Below are 20,004 nucleotides of genomic sequence, written 5' to 3'. Positions count from 1 at the left end.
ATGGGCCCTTTCCAAGGACTCTGGCGACCCCTCTCGCCCTAGGCCTTGGGACGGTGAAGCGCCCTGAACTTTCCCGGACTCTGGTGACGTCTGTAGTCCGCACTGAGACAGCACAGACTCCTAGAGAAAAGCCTAACTCAAGGCTTCCGCTGCCTTGGCAGCCTCCTGCACTGCTGCGGGAGCCAGCCCGGCCAGGGCGACGCTGGGAACAGAGCCTCCGGAAACTAACGACAGTGCTACCCAGCCTCCTAGAACGTGGCAGCGGTGGTACTGCAGGCCGGTCCCTGGACACCGGCTTCTCTGTTCCCGAGCCTTTGTTCACCAAGAGGAAGAGGCTTTGCCCCTGTCAGCCTAAAGGCCACCAGAGATCCCGCAGGGCAGACTGGTGCCAGCAGTGTCCCAGCGCCACTGCTGCTTGTACCGTGCACACCGCAGCTGCCTGACTTCCGCTGCCGCAGGCTCCTCCCATCCACACTAAGGCCAGCCCACTGCTGCTGCAGACCTTCCCACTCGTATGCCAGCCCACTGTAGCAGATGTGGATAGTCACTCGACATGCATCCCCAAACCCATCTTCTCCCTTCCTAGGTCTCTGCAAAGCGAATCTGTATCTGGCCACGCAACACAGTACAGGCAGAAGTCCCTGGGGTGGGCTTCTCTTTTGGAATGAGGGTACAAAGTCTGGAGACACAGCACCCGCCTTGCAAACATGAGGCTGTAAAACCATAGATCACTGATGGCAAAGCCAAAAGACAAGGATCTCCATTTCCTGATGGCGCCACTGAGCGGACATCCCAGTCCTGATGTCCTACTCTGAGACGTGCTTATGCCCCAGACAGATTATGCCCCATGCTTACTGCTTGCAGGAGGGCTATCGATCCCCACCCTAGGTGACGCCCTGCTGATCCCCTCAAAGCCCCCAGAAGACTCAGGGGAGGTCACCAGCGGCGAGCCCTGCCAAGGGAGCCTGGGCCTGGCCGGCACAGCGCGCTCAGTGTTATGCAATGGATTCGGATTTATGCTTTCACTTCAGATAACAAGTGGGGGTCTCGTCATCCTTGGTGTCTCCCTATTCAGTGTTAACAATGCCCAACCTGAAGTAAACCGTTTACTAAGAGCTGGACTTGGACACCAGCCAGTGAGAACACACAGCCTCACTCACGGCACGATTCCGGCACATCCAGTCACCCTCTGCACGAGTCCAGCACATCCGGTCACCCTCTGCACGATCCCAGCACATCCAGTCACCCTCTGCATGATCCCAGCACATCCGGTCACCCTCTGCACGAGTCCAGCACATCCGGTCACCCTCTGCACGAGTCCGGCACATCCGGTCACCCTCTGCACGAGTCCGGCACATCCGGTCACCCTCTACACGAGTCCGGCACATCCGGTCACCCTCTGCACGAGTCCGGCACATCCGGTCACCCTCTGCACGAGTCCGGCACATCCGGTCACCCTCTGCACGAGTCTGGCACATCCGGTCACCCTCTGCACGAGTCCGGCACATCCGGTCACCCTCTGCACGATTCCGGCACATCCGGTCACCCTCTGCACGAGTCCGGCACATCCGGTCACCCTCTGCACGATTCCAGCACATCCGGTCACCCTCTGCACGATTCCAGCACATCCAGTCACCCTCTACACGATTCCGGCACATCCAGTCACCCTCTGCACGATTCTAGCACATCCGGTCACTTCTGTGCTAAACTACGAGCTCCACGGGGCCAGGTTCTTCCGGGCAGTGCTGTCTGCAGTAAGCCAGAACAGAACAGAACCTCACCCTGGGAGTCACCCAGTAACAAATACCTGGAGTACCTTGCTCTTACTTCTCGACCTGAAATGGGGAGCAGCCTATGAACAAAGAAAAAAAAATGGCAGCCACATTCTAGAAATTCCCCGAGGCCAACCACAAAATCAAAATGTAAGTCGCCCTGGGAGAGGCACTTACTGTCGCCTAGCAGTCTCATACGAGAGTGCCTGGGTCTGACTCCTGGTTCCTACTCTAGCTTCCTGCCAAGGCAGATCCTGGGAGTCAGTGGCGATGGCGCAAATAATCAGGTTCAGGTTCATGGTGATCTGGATTGAGCTGCTGGCTCCCCGCTCAGGGCCTCGCCCAGCCCCAGTTGTTTTGGGCATTTGGGAGTGAATCAGCAGAGGGCAACCTGTGTCTGTGTCTGCCTCGCAAATAGGCAAGTACCAACATTCCTTTTTTTTTTTTTTTTTTTTTTTTGACAGGCAGAGTGGACAGTGAGAGAGAGGCAGAGAAAAAGGTCTTCCTTTTGCCGTTGGTTCACCCGGCAATGGCCACCACGGCTGGTGCGCTACGGCCAGCGCACTGCGCTGATCCGAAGGCAGGAGCCAGGTGCTTCTCCTGGTCTCCCATGGGGTGCAGGGCCCAAGCACCTGGGCCATCCTCCACTGCACTCCCGGGCCTCAGCAGAGAGCTGGCCTGGAAGAGGGGCAACCGGGACAGAATCCGGTGCCCCGACCGGGACTAGAACTGGGTGTGCTGGCGCCGCAAGGCGGAGGATTAGCCTATTGAGCCACGGTGCCGGTCACCAACATTCCCTTTCTTGCTCTTAAAATTAAAGCATAGAAACCAGACATTTAAGGAAAAAGCCGGCACTGGCAGCTGAGCAGGTCTCTCACAGTGTGAAGAGATGGTACCCGGGCTTTCATTTACCCAAGAAAAACTCAATCGGAAATGAGAGAAAATAAACTCAATTTTGATATAATAAAAAAAGTTAGTAACTAGTACCCTTGTGGGGCTGACACTGTGGCACACTGGGTCAAGTCACTGCCTGTGATACTGGCACCCCGTACTGGAGTGCCAGTCCAAGTCCCAGCTACTCAGCTTCCAATCCAGCTCCCTGCTGACACGCCTGCGAAGGCAGCACATGATGGTCTAACTACTTGGGCCCCTGCAACCCACAGGGGAGACCAAGATGGAGCTCCAGCCTCCTCGCTTTGGCCTGGCCTAATCCTGGCTACTGTGGCCACTTGGGGAGGGACCCAGCAGATTGAAGATCTCTGTCACACTGCCTTTCAAATAAACAAACAAACAAACAAATATTCTTTCAAAGAATAGCAACCTTGGTACCATTTCTCCATCAAGATATTATTTAAGAATTTTGAACTTCACAAATAAACAATTTCCCCTGTAAGCAAATGCAAAGAATTCTGGTAAAACAAATCTCATGGGGAAAAAAAAATATTGCTTGGGTCACCTTCCTAATGTCTGTGCCTCCCAAACACGCTGCTGGGAATAGCCCGGTCTTCTGGACAAATTTATGTATTTACACAGGGGTGGAGGGGGTCTTCAAGAAGTCCATCGAAAAGTCACATTATCAAAAAACTGTGCTTGGATTTTGAATCTTTTTCCAGCAAAATAAAGGTCTTTTAATAGCATTTTCCATGACCATTTGAAGTAACTTCATATACAAGGAAGTTTTACAAAGTTCATGGAAAAGGAACTTATCTTTCATTTCCATTTGTCCATGAAGATTTTCTTTAGATTTACTTGTTGGAAAGGTAGAGTTGGAGAGAGAGACAGATCTTTCATCCACTGGTTCACTCCCGAAACCACCTGAACAGACGGGGCCTGGCCAGGCTGAAGCCTGGAGTGTAGAATCCCTCCGAGTCCCTCAGTGGGCAGCAGGTGCGCAAGTACGCAGGCCATCTTCTGCCACTTCCTGCCCATTAGCAGGAAGCTGGTTCAGAAGTGGAGCAGCTGGGACTTGAACAGGAGCACATACAGGATGCCCATGTCACAAGCAGGGGTTTAACCTGCTGTGAGAGAACACAGGCCCCTGCCCATGAATTTTTCTGAAGCCACCTGCCACGCAGAACGCATCACGCTGTTGCTACCTGCTGTTGACATCAATGGAACAGGTACTGGCTTTTTTACTGACAAATATGTTTTCTACGTTCACACATCTTCCTTTCGACGCCTGCCAGGTATCTGAGCCCACACATTCAACTTATTTCACTTGTTCTCCTGAGAGATTTCAAACTCCACTGCATTACTGCCCTTGTTCCAAGCCTCTTCACTCTCAGGGGCAGACGCCCGGAAGTGGAACCGCTGGGATGAAAGACAGGTCCACTAAACACTGTAGTAAAGCCTGCCCCAGTTCCTCCCAAAGGCAGCTGTGTCAACACAAACCTCTAACACTGCTCCAAGTCCGTTTCCCATCAGCCTCACCAACGCGACACTGGCAAACAGCACATTTGCAAAGCTAACCAGAAACTTTTACTTTTCTGTTTTAAAAATCACTTTTGCATTTTTCAGATTGCTGGCTTGAGCTTGACTTTGTATTTATATTTATTTGTATTTCTGTGAATTTTTAGTGTATACTCTTTGCCCATTTTCCGTACAAGGCCCTTGTATTACAGATTTGTATTTGGGGGCCGGCGCTGTGGTATAACGGGTCAAGCTGCTGCCTGCATTGCCAGCATCCCATATGGGCACAGGTTTGAGTCCCGGATGCTCCACTTTGATCCAGCTCTCTGCTATGGTCTGGGAAAGCAGTAGAGGATGGCCCAAGTCCTTGGGCCCTGCACCCATTGTGGCCAACTGGGGAGTGAACCAGCAGATGGAAGACCCCTCTCTCTCTCTGCCTCTCCTTCTCTGTGTGTAACTCTGCCTTTCAAATAAATAAGCTCAAAAAAAGAAAAAAATTTTTTCATTTATTTTCACAACCAAGGGAGCCCAAACAGCTCATCTCCGCCACGGGGGGTGGGGGCGTGGTGGTCAGGGAAGCCTCTGTGTCAGGATGCTACAGCACTCAGTTGAGGACAGCTATTGCTTTTCTCGAACACATGCAGGTGACGAACTGCATCTGCTGAGCCATATAAAAGGGTGAATTCCTTTACAACTCTGCAATCTGCTGGGGGCCTCAGCGTCTGGTTTACAGCTCATCCAGGACTAAACTGTTTCTCTACTACCTCTGCAAAGAGAACTGATGGCCTGAAAGGCCTCTTATGTAAGCATACATAACTGACGGACCGAAAAATACTGCTTTTTAAATAGAGGCATGACCCTTTATTCTAAAGTTTGTCTTTTTGTATTCACACTTTTGCTATCCATGGGGATCAGTTACCTAAGGATTAATGGTGTTTTGACTTCTCTAAGGGTTTGGTTTTGAAAAACTGATTTAGTCAACAGAGACAGAGTGAGTACCCATGCACTGGTTCACTACCAAATACAAATACTGTCTGTAACTCTACCACTCAAGTAAATAAAATAAAATTTAAAAAAAGAGAAAAAGGCCCTGGGTCTCTGCCCCAGAACTCCCTTCTACACAGCACATGGCACAAGTTAGGGTGTGTTGTTTCCAGATTGGGTTACAGACTAGGGCTGCCGTCCTGCAGTCCACACAGCCTCCCGTCACGGGCAGAGCCACGCCGAGGCCCCCACGACAAGGAACCTAAGCCGACAGCCGCACAAGCCAGCTGTTTCCCTTCTTGTTGCCTGGTCTCTAATTTCATGTATAGATTTTTAGATGATCCAATCTGTCACTTTCCCAGTGTGAGACACTGTGGGACAGGCTGTTGCTTCCCCACAGACTTGAAGAGGAGAGGCGGTGAACCTGAACCTGTCACCCTGGACACCTCCAACTCAGGTAACGTGGGAGGCCCTGAAGAAGTCACACCTGCCTCTGGCCCAGGGGTTGATAAAAACACAAAGGAAAAACTAGGGAAGAACTCTGGGAGGCAGCAAGTGATGGACTGGTATTTTTCTAGAATCACAATTTGAGGAGGAAAACAATTACATCACTGAATTTAGTTTCTTAGCTTTTCATTCATTCCGCTTGCAAAGGTCTGAGAAGTACTGTGTGTAATGTATTCCAAACATGCACACATAAGGAACCAGAGGTCCCTCTGTGCCAGGTGGGCAGTGTGCAAATAAACGCAGTGGGTGGAGCCACTGCTTAGGCTGCCACAGCCCCCGCTGGAATGTCTGGGAAAGGCTCCCGGCTCTGCCGACGTACCTGGGAGGCAGCAAATGATGTCTCAGGTTCCTGTGATCCATGCGGGAGACCCAAATGGAGTTCTGGCTCCTGGTTTCAGCCTGGCCCAGCCCTGGCTGTTGAAAGAATTTGGCAAGTGAACCAGCAGATGGAAGCTCTCTCCCTCCCCCGCTCTCTGCTTCCAAATAAATAAACCCTAAGAAAGTATAAAGCACAAAGCATAGCTCCAAAGCCCATTCCCGCTGACACCCCGCAGGCAGCTCCACATTCCGCTTCTCCTCCTTCCAACGGGGCCCCTTCCGCCATGGACAGCTTTCACCTTGCATGGCTGTATGCCATTCCATTCCACAGCGCATTGCAATTTAAGCATTCTCCTCCAAGGACGTACACATGCATGGCTCCACATCTGTCAGGAAGGAAGAGGCAAGCACAATTCTTTAACGTGCCCAGGGCAACCAAATGAAATCCAGAAAGTGCCTCTCCCTGTTGTGGTTTGTGACAGAAACGCCATTCTGAGCACACAGTATAACCTTCTGTAGAAAGAGACGCATGGATAAACACTACACACATGCATTAAATAACACTCTCACCGCGGTTCACAGGAGTCCACCTACTTACAGCTGAAATGGCACTGTGATTCGAACTTCCTGTGGACCACTCATCAGTCCTGGGAAAGCCTTTCATAGCCAAGAACAGGTATTGTTTGGAATGTTTTCAAATACTCACAAGATCAGAAAACTATTTAAATAGCTTAAAAAACAATGTTAAAATAATCTGTCAAAAAACCTAATACTAACCCAGATTGTAGCCATCTGAAATTAAACTTGACTATTTTCAGTGGAATTTCACGTTAAAGCTAAATTTATATGAACCAGTTATCAACTAAAATGCCAAAGACCTGCGGTGAAGCGGGAAGGACCAACAGGACAAGGGCACAGAGCCAGGAGGCGAGGGTGCACAGGGCAACAGCGGGGGAAGAGGGAGACGAGGCTGGGGATGCAGACTGTGCCGTCCCAGGGATGGGCAGGAAGCCACGGGAGCACCCTGGACTGCTAAGGAAGGAAGCAGACGCATCCTGATCTTAGAAGGCACTGCACGTGTCTGCCGACCTGTAGGCCACTTCCCACCCTACGACACACATGGCTTTTCTCAATGTCCTTATTTTCACAAATACATTAACTGTTCATTTTATCAATCAGCCCTTCTTTGAATTCCCTAAATTTTATTAGTTAGTGATGATGAATTTATCTACACCAAGTACTTACCAATGATGAGTTTATTTACTACAAATTCTAAGGACTACAACACTGGGTTTCCTATTTACACGATATTTGGAAGAAAGTTCTATTTAAGGTATTTAAATGAAATAAGTAATCAAAATAAGTCCAAAGTAAACATTTGGTGAAAAACACATTTTAATCCAAAATTGTGAACAACAGCATTTAGGAAATTATATACAAAGGTATTTACAGTCAATTTTACTCTAGCTGTTATGAACAGAAATGCACCTATATACACAGAGCTGTCTACAGTTGCTTCTTCCCAAAATACAAACCAACCAGGGCAGAAAGGGTAACAGTTGAATGGTGCCTCAGCTCAAAATTGTTATGATCAGATGAGACCCTGACCAATTTTCCAGGACTGAAAAACACTGGTTAAACTGGGATAGTAGAGGCACGTGTGTGGCACCCCGTTTCCCACTATACCCATGCTGTTCCTCTACTTAATCGACCTGCACGTGAACTAAGACCTGCAGCTGAATTCTGGACACTTCTGTACAGGCCTGTCCGGTCCAGGCTGAGTCCACAGCAAATGGTTTCACTATAGGACTGACAGTGCCTGTTTGCAACAGAAGCAGATACAAGTTTAAAAAAGACTGGACTAATAAAATCACCCACCAGTCACTTAACTCATGGCTGAAGCAGCCAAAAATCCATTCTAGATCACAGAATAAGGCTTGCGTGGTTTGATGATGGACACTATTGGTCACAGCTACACTTTACGTGGCCAAGACGCTGGTCAGAAATCTAAACCATAATATTTTGTTCTTGTAGAAAAATACAATCCCATTTTATGAGTTTCTAGGAATAAATTATGGAGAAAAAAATTGAAACTACCTGCTGTCAATGGTCTCCCTGGGCTTTACAGACCTTGCCTGTGAAAACACACATACAGAAGGTAGTATTTAACCTCAAATACAGTCCATTATTTTCTATTCCTCTTAATTCTTTAAATGACCAGCAATGAAGATGATAATGATTATCGGGTAGTAGGGAAAAAAACTGTAACTTACTCGTTTTTCCAGCTAAAAATTTCATTTAAGAAACATATGGCATTATCTTGTAATAATATGAGTACAAGATAACTGGAAATCCAGTTCTAATTATTTTTTTCCTATCGAGAGACAGAGACACACACACAGAGAGACAGGCAAAGGGGGGAGCTCCCACCTGCCAGCTCTCTCTCCAAATGCCTGCAGTGCCAGGGCTGGGCCAGGCCACATCCAGGAGTGCGGAACTCCACCTGGGTCTCCCACACGGGTGGCAGGGACATAAGTGCTGGATACATCACCTGCTACCTCCCAAGGTGCACATTAGCAGCAAGCTGGAATGCGGAGGGGAGCCAGGCCTTGGGCCCAGGCCCTCTGACGTGGGCTGTGGCTTCCCAACTGGCGCCCTCCCACTGCAAGTTTCCAACTACAAATGGTTGGCAACCGTTTCCTTGATAGTTATTGCAGGAGTAGGTCCGACGTGAGTCCATATATAGCCCTTCTCAGGTCTGGTAGGAACCGTGGGAAAAGGTGATGACCGTGACTTGAAATATTCAGAAGGTGCATGACAAACAAACTCCAAGTATTCCATCTTCCTTGGGAGGTCTTCTTCTGGCCCTAGAAGGCAGCCAATGAAAGAGCACATGCACTTTTGTACATACACAATCTTCGTAACATGATGAAGTTCCTCGACGCTTAGAGAACGCTCTCTGGGGGGACCTGACATCAGACCGTGGGACGGGCACTGCTCTGCATTTACTCTCCATTTTTTCTCTTTTAACCGTGTAAGGAGCTGACTTCTCCCTAAAACAGTGAGTCAACAGAGAGCAGATTCTGAACACGACACTGCGCACTGGGGACGGCATTTAGTGCTAGATGCCACACTGCTCTAAGTCAGTCTCAGGTCTCCACAGCACATCCCTGAGGGAGGCACTAGCGCTGCTCCCATTTCCCACGGGAGGAAAGTGAGGCAAGACAGAGATTAGGGACCTTGCCGAAGGTGGAGGTGCTGGGCGCAGACAGGCTGCCTGTGATGCGTGCACCTCGGGACCAGGCAGGGGAGGCACCCTCTACCCTGCTGGGTTCTGCTCCACTGAAGCAAAGGCCACTGCTGTGTCTAATGTAACCGCAGCTGAGTGACAGTGCTGATTACTTGTCCCTGCTGTTCTGAGAAATCATCTACACGTTTCTTTCCTTAGAATGGAAAGATAATGCATAGTAATTAGAGGAAAACTAAGAAGTTCAGGATTAACTTTTTTTCTTTGACAGGCAGAGTCAGACAGTGAGAGACAGAGAGAGAGAAAGGTCCTCCCTTCGCTAGCTCACCCCCCAAATAGGCACTACAGCCGGCGCGCTGTGCCAATCCGAAGCCAGGAGCCAGGCCCCCACCACCCACCCCCGATCTCCCATGCGGGTCGCAGGGCACAAGGACTTGGGCCATCCTCCACTGCACTCCCGGGCCACAGCAGAGAGCTGAACTGGAAGAGGAGCAACCGGGACAGAATCCGGCGCCCCAACCGGGACTAGAACCCGGTGTGCCGGCGCCGCAGGCGGAGGATTAGCCTAGTGAGCCGCGGCGCCGGCTTGGATTAACTTTTTAAAAAATTTTTATTTATTTATTTGAGATAGAATTAGACAGTGAGAGTGAGAGAGAGAGAGAAAGGTCTTCCTTCCGTTGGTTCACCCCTGAAATGGCCACTATGACCGGCGCTGTGCCGATCTGAAGCCAGGAGCCAGGCACCTCCTCCTGGTCTCCCATGCGGGTGCAGGGCCCAAGCACTTGGGCCACCCTCCACTGCCTTCCCGGGCCACAGCAGAGAGCTGGACTGGAAGAGGAGCAACCAGGACTAGAACCTGGTGCCCATGTGGGATACCGGCGCCACAGGAGGATTAACCAGTGAGCCATGGCACTGGCCCCAGGATTAACTTTTGCAAATCTGAATACTGGGGCCTGCGCTGTGGCGCAGCAGGTTAAAGCCCTGGCCTGAAGCATCAGCATCCCATATGGGCACCAGTTCGAGTCCTGGCTGCTCCTCTACAATTTAGCTCTCTATTACGGCCTGGGAAAGCTGTAGAAGGTGGCCCAAGTCCTTGGGCCCCTGCACCCATGTAGGAGACCCAGAAGAGACTCCTGGCTCCTGGCTTTGGATCAGCTCAGCTCTGGCCGTTGCAGCCATCTGGGGAGTGAACCAGCGGATGGAAGACCTCTCTGTCTCTACCTCTCTCTATAACTCTTTCAAATAAATAATAAAATAATTTTTTTTTAAATTTTATTTGACAGAGTTATAAACAGAGAGAGAGAGAGAGAGAGGGAGGGAGGGAGGAAGGGAGGGAAAGATCTTCCTTCCGTTGTTCACTCTCCAAATGGCCGCCACGGCCGGCGCTGCGCCAATCTGAAGCCAGGAGCCAGGTGCTTCTCCTGGTCTCCCATGCGGGTGCAGGGCCCAAGCACCTGGGCCATCCTCCACTGCCCTCCCAGGCCATGGCAGAGAGCTGGACTGGAAGAGGAGCAACCGGGACTGGAACCCGGCGCCCACATGGGATGCTGGCGCTGCAGGCAGAGGATTAACCAAGTGAGCCACGACGCTGGCCCCCTAAAATAAATCTTAAAAAAATCTGAATACTTCCAAACTTGTATTAATCAATAACTTTGTTTAAGTCTACGTCAAAAACCATCATCAGTCTCTTAGCAGCCTTGAACTTCATAAAAGTGCAGGAGCTGACATTTCAACTGTCAACAGTGATATGCTCCAAAAGGATATCTAGGATGACATGTGCCACACACAGGGGGACACCTACGGACCCCCTGTAATATTTCAGAAATAACTGGAATAGTTCTTTCAAAAACTAATATTTTTTTAAAGATTTTTTTTATTTATTTGAAAGGCAGAGTTAACAGAGAGGCAGAGGCAGAGGTAGAGACAGAGAAGTCTTCCATACACTGGTTCGCTCCCCAGGTGGCTGCAACATGGGTTTAGGGGCCCAAGGACTTGGGTCATCCTCTACTGCTTTCTCAGGCCATAGCAGAGAGCTGGATCAGAAGTGGAACAGCCAAGACTTGAACTGGCACCCATATGGGATGCCAGCACTGCAGGCGGCAGTTTTACCTGCTATGCCACAGCACCGGCCCCTTTAAAATTATTTTTGAACGTATGTTTACAAGAAACTCAGACATCCTAGTTCCTCAGCAGTAAGTTCTTTCGGTACACCCGGGCCACTCAGGAAAGTCCCGTCCACATCACTTCTGGGTAGATGACGCTGCTCTGACTGGAACAGCTGATGGCCTCAAACCTCAGCTCCATTAAATGCCCCTCGCTCCTTCTGCACGGCCCTCTTTCTTTGTACTCAGCGATGCTCCCGCGTTTCTGTTGCTGGTGCCGACTGCTGTGTCCCCACACAAAATCCCGTGGGGAAGCCCTAATCCTCAACATGATGGCCTTTGGAGCTGGGACCTTCCAGGAGGTAACTAAGGTGAAACGAAGTCACAGGAGCAGGACCCTCATCTGACAGGAGCTCTCCCACAACGTGCACACACAGAGGAAACCCTGAGGGGACATGGCAACAAAGCATTCACCTACAGCCAGTGCTGTGGCGCACTGACAAAGCCCAGCCTGCAGCGCCAGCATCTCAAATGGGCACTGGTTCGAGTCCTGGCTGCTCCACTTCTGAACCAGCTCCCTGCTAGCACACCTGGGAGAGCAGCAGAGGATGGCCCGGGGACCTGGGCCTCTGCACCTACACGGGCGACCCGGAAAAAGCTCCTGGCTTCTGATCAGCTCAGCTCCAGCCGTTGCAACCATCTGGGGAGTGACCCAGTATATGGAAGATCTCTCTGTCTCCACCTCTCTATAACTCTTTCAAATAAATAAATTAAAAAAAAAAAAATCACCTATAAGCCAGGAGGGAAGCCTTCCCCAGAAACCAGCCCTGGCTGCACCTGGATCTTGAATTCCAGACTCCAGAACAGTGGAAAACCAAATTCCCACTGCTTAAGCCACCCAGTCTGTGGTATTTTGTCACAACCGCCCAAAAAAGACTAATGCACTCTTTCGTATAATACTGGAGACTTAGCCAAGTTCAAGAAGCTGTTCTGAGTGTCAAACTCACCTATGATATAGGATGCAGGATCAAACCGGTCTCTGGGGCTGGAGAGAGTGGGAATGAGCCACGTCAGAGCCGCACTCTTCTCGCAGTACTGGTCCTGGATGAAACCCCTGATCTGAGCGTAGTAGGGCTTTCCATCTTGCTCATCAATCACAGAAACCACGTCGCCAATTTGGTAATACACACCCTGGGAGAAAGAGGAGCATCCCATCACGGAAGAACAGCATCACAGCTCTGAATCAGTGAGGCCTGCCTTACCATCGAAGTTTAAAGTGGTCAACAAAAGGTCTTGGAGATGGTCCAGCGTCAATGTGTATATGCTTGAAACCAATTCTAAAATGATTTAAAGAAATCAGAAACAGACATGCAAGGCACATGTGATCATCTGCATCTGGAACAGAGTTCATCCAAACAAGTGCTTTGACGCTGCATCACAGCAGTGCTGCCTTGAAGAAAAGCAGCCTTCATTTGCTGGGAGCAGTTTTAGGTTCACAGCAAGAGCAAACCCGAGGCACAGACTTCACACGCCCTCCACCGCCACCCTGCACATCCTCCTGCATCCCCAGCACCCTCCGTGGCGGCCAGAACGCCCGGCACATGGAGGAGCCCTCGCTGACAGCCACAGACCACGGCCGCGGGGAGGGCCACCTGGGTGCTGGGCCGCCCCCACAGTGCCACAGTCATGGTGCTGCGGAAAGGCCGAGACCCGCTAAGGGCTCTGAGGGGGACACTGCAGCCGCAGCTCCTGGGTCAGCACCCTGGCCTCTCTGCGCTGCCCGGACACCAGCGCGTACCTCTGAGAACAGACCTGCACACCTCCCACCCCAACCACCTACTCCAAGGAAACAGATACCATTCAGTTCAAACCAAAGGAATGACAGAAACTCTTGCGACAGTAATATCTCCAGGACATGTTTACCCTCAACGTACTGTCCATTTCCTAAACTTGCTGCTGCCCATCGCCTCTGCTCTCTGTGTTTCACATCACCCCACGCTGCAACTACTGGCATTTCTGGCATTCAAGGCCTTGTGTCTTATCCATGTTATATACGACTAACGCAGCTACACACATCCTGTGTTAATGCTTCCTACACCTCTGCCTTCCACTCACATCTTCTTCCCTGGCTCTTCAATCAAACAATCTCTCCTTAAAATTTTTATTTAGGGGCTGATGCTGTAGCACAGCAGATAGATGCCACCTGTAGGGGCCAGCGCTGTGGCACAGCGGGTTAAAGCCCTGGCCTGAAGCGCCGGCATCCCATATGGGCGCTGGTTCTAGTCCCAACTGCTCCACCTCCACTCCAGCTCTCTGCTATGGCCTTGGAAAGCAGAAGATGGCCCAAGTCCTTGGACCCCTGCACCTGCATGGGAAACCCAGAAGAAGCTCCTGGCTCCTGGCTTGGGATTGGCACAGCTCCGGCGGTTGCGGCCAATTGGGAGAGTGAACCAGCAGATGGAAGACCTCTCTCTCTCTCTGCCTCTCCTCTCTCTGTGTAACTCTTTCAAATAAATAAATCTTAAAAAAAACATGCCACCTGTAGCGCCTGCATCCCATATGGGCACTGGTTCAAGTCCCAGCTGTTCCACTTCCAATCCAGCTCCCTGCTAATGCACCTGGGAAAACAGCAGAGGGTGGCCCAAGTGCTTGGGCCCCTGCACCCACGTGGGAGACCTGGATGAAGCTCCTGGCTTTGACTTGATCCAGTCCTGGCTGTTGTGGCCATTTGGGGAGTCAATCAGTGGATGGAAGCATGCGCTCACTTGCGCTCTCTGCCTCTCCTTTTCTATAACTGACTTCAAATAAATAAATCTTTTTACAAGTTGCTAAATTTGTTTTCATTTTTATTTGAAATAGGAGTAAGGGAAGAGAGAGAAAATCTTCCACCCACTGGTTCACTCGTCAAATGGCCACCAACAGCCCACGGCCAGGCTGAAACCAGGAGCTAGGAGCTTTATCTGGTCTCATCACCTGCTATCTCCCAGGGTGTGCACTGAAGAAAACTGGATCAGAAACAGAGGAGCCAGGTCTCAGAAGCAGGCACTCTGATACAGGCTACCGGAATCCCGAGTGCCGGCTGAACTGTGGTGCCACATGCCAGTCCCTCGTCTCATCTCTGGATATCCACAATGGCTGCTCTAAACCCTTGACACTCAGAGCTCCCTCACGTGTGTGCAGTGCTCAACAGGTCACACCGTCCTCACTCACACCAACGGAGTGAGGTTCATCACTGTGTTCTCTGGAACAGAGGCTGGCGTATGTGCCTCCCCCTAAACAAGATCTGAAGACCCGCAGTAACCGAGCTGCAACAGGAATGGCCGACAGGCCTGTGCTCTCCCAGCATGCCCCTAACCCAGGGTCTGAGAGGGACTGTCACGTCTGGACCATGATGACGGTTCAGGCAACGCGAGTGGGCCTGCTACTGATGGCTCACGACCATCATCAGCTGGTCCTCTCTCCCAGCCACCACTGGCAAGTTCTAAGTCACCTAATGCTTTGTCCACGGTATAATCACTACTCCCGAATTACAAATGACTGCACTGGTTTAGCACAGGCCCTCAAACACACGTGCATGACTCTTCATCCAAAATATGTAGTAGTGTGAAAGTGGAAATGAGATGCCAAGACGACGTCTCAGTGACACCGAGTCCAACAGCACACGGCAAGTGATTTAATGGCATGCGCTGAGGACACGTATGTCACAACAAACACGCCTGAGCCACTTGAGCTAAGGCGTCCCCTTGCTTGCTGGGAGAGAAAAAAGGCATCCACACAACACAGTGCCCCAAGCTTGCAGAGCCTCTCTCCCAGCATGCTCCAGGGAGCTCACTTCACCACCCTGGGCCATCGTCCCGGACGGGTCCCACGTGGCTCCCTCGAGACGCTTCACTGGGCCGTGCGCTTCCATGACTGTTCAACGCATACTGCTCAAGTACTGACACTTGGGATGGCGAGTCCCCCGCGACTCTCCACTGAGACACACGTCACAAAGACACTGGTGGAGGGGCAGGTGGGACCTGTTATCACAATTCCCGGGGATCCTGGACTTGACCATCAAGTCCTTGTTCGTCCAGCAAGGAAAGTATGGAGAGGTTTGAAGATGGGAGGGTTTACCCTGTTAAATGCTGAATATCCGTGAGCTCACTCGACCGACAAGACGGTTACCATCTATGGCCCCTCTTCTATACAGGAAGGAACAGTCTGGTCCTAGCACAGTCGCGCAGCCACTTGCTAACACTGTGAGGTGTGCGGTCAGGCGCTGGCATTTCACTCGCTGGGTTGCGTGACCTAACACAAGTTAGTACGCCTCTCTGTGCCTAGGGTGCTCATTCATAAAGCAAGGGTAACAACACCCAGCCCGTAGAGCAGACCTTGAAATAAAGCTCAGCACCGACACAGAGCACGAGCACGCAGGCATTAGACGCTGGCCACTCTCTGCACTATTAGCAATGTATGAAACGCTGGAAATAGAGGTGTTTGTCTGCATACAGACTTGTTTTTAGCCATACAGATTGTGGGCTAACAAGAAAAAGTATACTCGAAGGGCAGAGCCACTTGAGCTGCCTAGGGCTCCGTGCACGTGGGTCAGGACAAAGCGTCACCTCCCACACCGCGCCCTCGGTCAGCACTCAGGCCCCGAAATGCCACGCCCCCGGAGCTCACCTTGTAGAAGATGGACTCTGCAGTGATTATGGTGGAGACCGACTCGGGAGCTTTGATGGGCTATGGAAAGCGAAAACGTCAACGTCAGTAGGCTCACAACACGTCTGTGCACAAGCATTTTCCAGCCGTACGCGAGGGTCCGTGGCTTGAGGAACACTAGCGTTTGCTGCTGGGGACAGAACAGCAACAGAATGGCACCCGATGCCTGGGCGGCGCGGTCACGCAGCCTGGGTGCTACCACGGGGCTCAAACTGCAGAGGAACTCTCAGAGCTTCCGCCTCTGCTGCCGCCACTGACACAAGCCCTTCCGGATTCATACACACCCACCACAACCACGGACTGGCTCCAGCAGCCTGAGCACAACAGAACGTACGTTACAGGCCGGCGCCGCGGCTCACTAGGCTAATCCTCTGCCTGCGGCGCCGGCACCCCGGGTTCTAGTCCCGGTCGGGACGCCGGATTCTGTCCCGGTTGCCCCTCTTCCAGGCCAGCTCTCTGCTGTGGCCCGGGAAGGCAGGGGAGGATGGCCCAAGTGCTTGGGCCCTGCACCCGCATGGGAGACTAGGAGGAGCACCTGGCTCCTGGCTTCGGATCAGCACAGCGCACTCGCGCTGGCTGTAGCAGCCATTTGGGGGTGAACCAACGGAGGGAAGACCTTTGTCTTTGTCTATCTATCTGTCTCTCTCTCTCTCTAACTCTGCCTGTCAAAAATAAATAAATAAATAAAAAGAACATAAGTTATAAAAACAGTGCAGCGGATTCAGAGTCCGAATCTCCTGGACACCTTTTCCGTCCCAACTATGGAGCTGGCGACAACACTCAGGGGCAGCAACTGTGCAGCCAGCCTCAACTAAAGCTTTAGGGCTTTCTTGGGCATTCTTAGGAATCCACCACCTTCCACCAACCGCTGAATGCCTGCCTGACGCCGAAACACGGAAACAGATGCTTCTATGCCACACAGAAACCGCCTCTCCAAATCCACGTTGGTTGGAATGCAGACACAGATAATGAACTCATCAGAGAGAACACAGTCCAGTTCTTTAAAATTAAAAAAATGGGCGTGTGCTACAGCTCAGGTTAAGCTGCAGCGGGACCGGCCATGCCGTATCCGAGTGCCAGCTCCAGCCTCAGCTGCTCCCCTGTTTCCAGCTTCCTGGGAAGCAGCAGGCGACGGCTCAAGTGTCTGGGTCCCTGCCACCCACGTGGGACGGGAGGATGGAGTTCCTGACTCCGGGGTTCCGTCATCCCAGCCCTAGTCCTGCCATCAATGCAGGTGGAGCAGCCCCGACTCCGAGCAGCACGCCCTCCCAACTGACAGCCACACTGCCGGCCCTTTTAGACTCAACCCCCCTGCAGCAGAGGCCACCGTGTGCAGAAGCCTGGGCTCTCCCCAGAACCACCTGCGGGCTCCCAGGGCAGAGCGCGGGCGCAGCGGCGAGACCCGCAGGCAGAGGCAGGACGCACGGTGCGCGCACACGCAACGCCGCGCCAGGGGCACCGTCCACGCGCGACTTACGTTTTTCAATTTAAAAATATGCCTTCTCCCTTTGCCTTTGGTGGACACTTTCTTTTCGGCCGCTGGAGCGGATTTGTATTTAGTGTTTCTCAGCCGAGCAGACCGCCGGTGGATTTCCTGCTTACTCTGCGTAAACAAAGCACGCAGTTACCAGGAGCCCGCTCCCCTGCGTCCATTTACCTCTCCCTGCTGCGCCGCGTTCCGAGCCCAGGAAGGCCCCGGGCGCGGCCGCCGCCCCCGCACCTGACCCCGCAGCCTTCGCTCGGCCTCGTCACCCAGGGGGGCTGCGCAGGGCTCGGGATTTCCTCGCGCCCTTCTACCGGGAGCTGCAGTCGGGCGGGGGGACGGGCCGCCGAGCTCACCTGCTTGCCGCCCCCGCCGCCGTTGCTTTGCGGAGGGGCGGCCGACGTGCTGGCGAAGGTGGTCGCGCCGAAGCCGCCGCCGCCGCCGCCCCCAGTCGCTCCGGCCGGCCCCGCGCCGGCGCCCCCGCCGGACGTGCCGCCCCGGCCCGTGCAGTGGTGGCAGAGAATCTCCCCCTGCGGGCCCTTCTTCCACATGGAGGACGACGTGGTCTTGCAGACGCTGCAGGTGGGCTTCAGGCCCAGCGGCATGGCTGCCGGCTCCGGCGGCCCCCGAGGGCGCAGCGACACGGGAATGGCGGCCGCCGGCCCCGGCCGCCCGCTGGTCGGTCCGCCACTCCAGGCGAGGGCGAGGATGCCGGGCTGCCCACGCAGGGCCCGGGCCCGGGCCGCTCCCCTCTGGACGCGCGTCCCGCCGGCTCCGCACGCAGCACCAGGCCCGGGGAACCGGCGGGGCTTGGCCAGCGAGGGCAGCCGGGCCGCGGCTCCCAGCGGCTTCCGGCCAGGGGCGGGGCGACGCGCAGGCAGCCAGAGCCCCTGGCCGGAAGTGCTGCCCCGCAGGAAGTGGGGCTCTCTGCAGTTCAGCTTGCTGTCGCTAGGGGGAGCGGGCCTCAAGCTTTTTGGTTTAAGAAGGCCTGCCATTGGGGAGCAAAATACACGATGACCGGTAAAATTCGGATTTCACATTAAAAAAAGAATAACTTTTTAGTGTGACTACATCCCATGCAGTAGTAGTCGATCTTAAATTCAAATTTATCTGGAGTCCTGTATTTTTATTTGTTGAACCTGGCAATCTGAATCAGGACCCTTCTGTAAAAATTTGTCAGTTGAAAATAAATTAAATTTATCAGTTGCCTCCCTCCCTTCCCCATTGCTTTTGTTTATGTGGGCTCTATTCATGGACATTTAGGTATCAGATGTTAAGAGGGACATTTCCAAGCCTGAGGTGACATGCACACAGTGCTTAGCCATTGTGCGATGACGCCATTTGTCTGCCCTCTAGCCTCTGAATACTATACCAGTGAGAGGGTAGACAAGGTGAACAACTAACTTCCTGTTGTTGGGAAACAGTTTTGCAACCTTGCAGACCCAGGACCACACTGGAGAATCAACAGCTGGCCACAACAGCTAGGGCTGGGCCAGGCTGAAGCCAGGATGCCGGAGCTCCATCCCGGTATCCTACGTGGGTAGCGGCCACCCATATACTTGGACCATCTTCTGCTTTCCCAGGTGCATTAACAGGAGGCTTGATCGGAGGCAGAGCAGCTGGGCCTCCAACCAGTGCTCAGTATGGGAGGCAGGTGCTGCAAGTGGTGGCTTAACCTGCGGCACGGCCCAGAGAAGCCACCTCTCTAAGAACGCTGGTCAGTGCAGGCCTCCAAGAGAAAGGAGCCTCACTTGGCTGAACAGTGGATACACACCCTCTTCATGATCCTGGGTTTCCTAAATGTGGTATCGCTGGCAAGATCTTAAAAAATAGCTGTGGGCGGGGGCATCTATTGGAACTGTGACATCAGGAGATGGTCTTATTTAGTGCTCATTGGTGTGGGCTGGGCAGGCAGTCAGGGAACCAAGGGGCTGAGGGGTGTCCAACAGTTTCAGTCTCTAGCCCAGCACCCCTGACTCCGCCCCCCGCATGCAGTTCAGTACACGTGCTTTCCCACCATGCACTACAGCCTCCTCCTGCACAAAGACGCCAGGACAGGTAAGTGTACACTGAGCGCCACGTGGAGATGCCATGAAAGCTTCCCAGAGGACAGCACACACGCGGAGCCCCACCCCACTTGTGCATTCGATTAGGGCGTCACCTGCTACTCAATAAAGGGGACTGCTAGACTGAGGGGGGCACTAGATTTTCCTCATGGCACCCATCTCTCCTTCACACCTGAATGTGTACTCTCCACCTCTTTCCATAATTCTGCTCTCTTTCTTGCACTCACGTCTCTGCTTAGAGTTCTTTCTCACATGGGGCAAGAACCTGGAGTGCAATGGCTGGGGACCTACAACAACCCTGGAGTGAGTTACAACCCTTGCTTACTATTAATTGATGATCAATGGAAGAGCTGCAACTCAGACCACGGCCATCACAGCTTCTCTGGACACCGCCTCCGGGCAGGGTGCTGGA

At 52.5% G+C, this 20,004-nt stretch overlaps 1 protein-coding gene across 8 annotated transcripts; it reads right to left on the bottom strand.

Annotated features, from left to right (window-relative positions):
• Nucleotides 1-7,367: 7,367 nt before the first annotated feature.
• On the bottom strand, nucleotides 7,368-19,999 carry GATAD1 (GATA zinc finger domain containing 1). 8 transcript variants are annotated; one of them, XR_016223140.1, is made up of 6 exons: nucleotides 19,918-19,934; nucleotides 17,883-18,514; nucleotides 17,521-17,646; nucleotides 16,005-16,173; nucleotides 12,347-12,530; nucleotides 7,368-9,043 (listed from the first exon to the last, which is right to left on the bottom strand). XR_016223140.1 is itself a non-coding variant. In XM_051853340.3 (5 exons), the coding sequence occupies exons 1-5, from the start codon at nucleotides 18,129-18,131 to the stop codon at nucleotides 8,667-8,669; spliced, it is 996 nt and encodes a 331-aa protein (XP_051709300.3). In that variant the 5' UTR covers nucleotides 18,132-18,514; the 3' UTR covers nucleotides 7,368-8,666. The 8 variants fall into 8 exon arrangements, 4 of the variants coding, with proteins under 4 accessions (XP_051709300.3, XP_002713853.6, XP_089172298.1 ...); XR_016223139.1 differs by having other exon boundaries at nucleotides 7,368-8,857; nucleotides 19,918-19,932; XR_016223141.1 differs by having other exon boundaries at nucleotides 7,368-8,857; nucleotides 16,005-16,170; nucleotides 19,918-19,932.
• Between the last annotated feature and the right edge of the window lie 5 nt (nucleotides 20,000-20,004).

The sequence above is a fragment of the Oryctolagus cuniculus genome, chromosome 16 (assembly GCF_051225735.1).
Source record: "Oryctolagus cuniculus isolate XC-2025 breed Fujian yellow rabbit chromosome 16, ASM5122573v1, whole genome shotgun sequence".
NCBI lineage: Eukaryota > Metazoa > Chordata > Mammalia > Lagomorpha > Leporidae > Oryctolagus > Oryctolagus cuniculus.
Note: the sequence above shows the minus strand (reverse complement) of the source record. Positions and strands in the feature narration are given on the sequence as shown.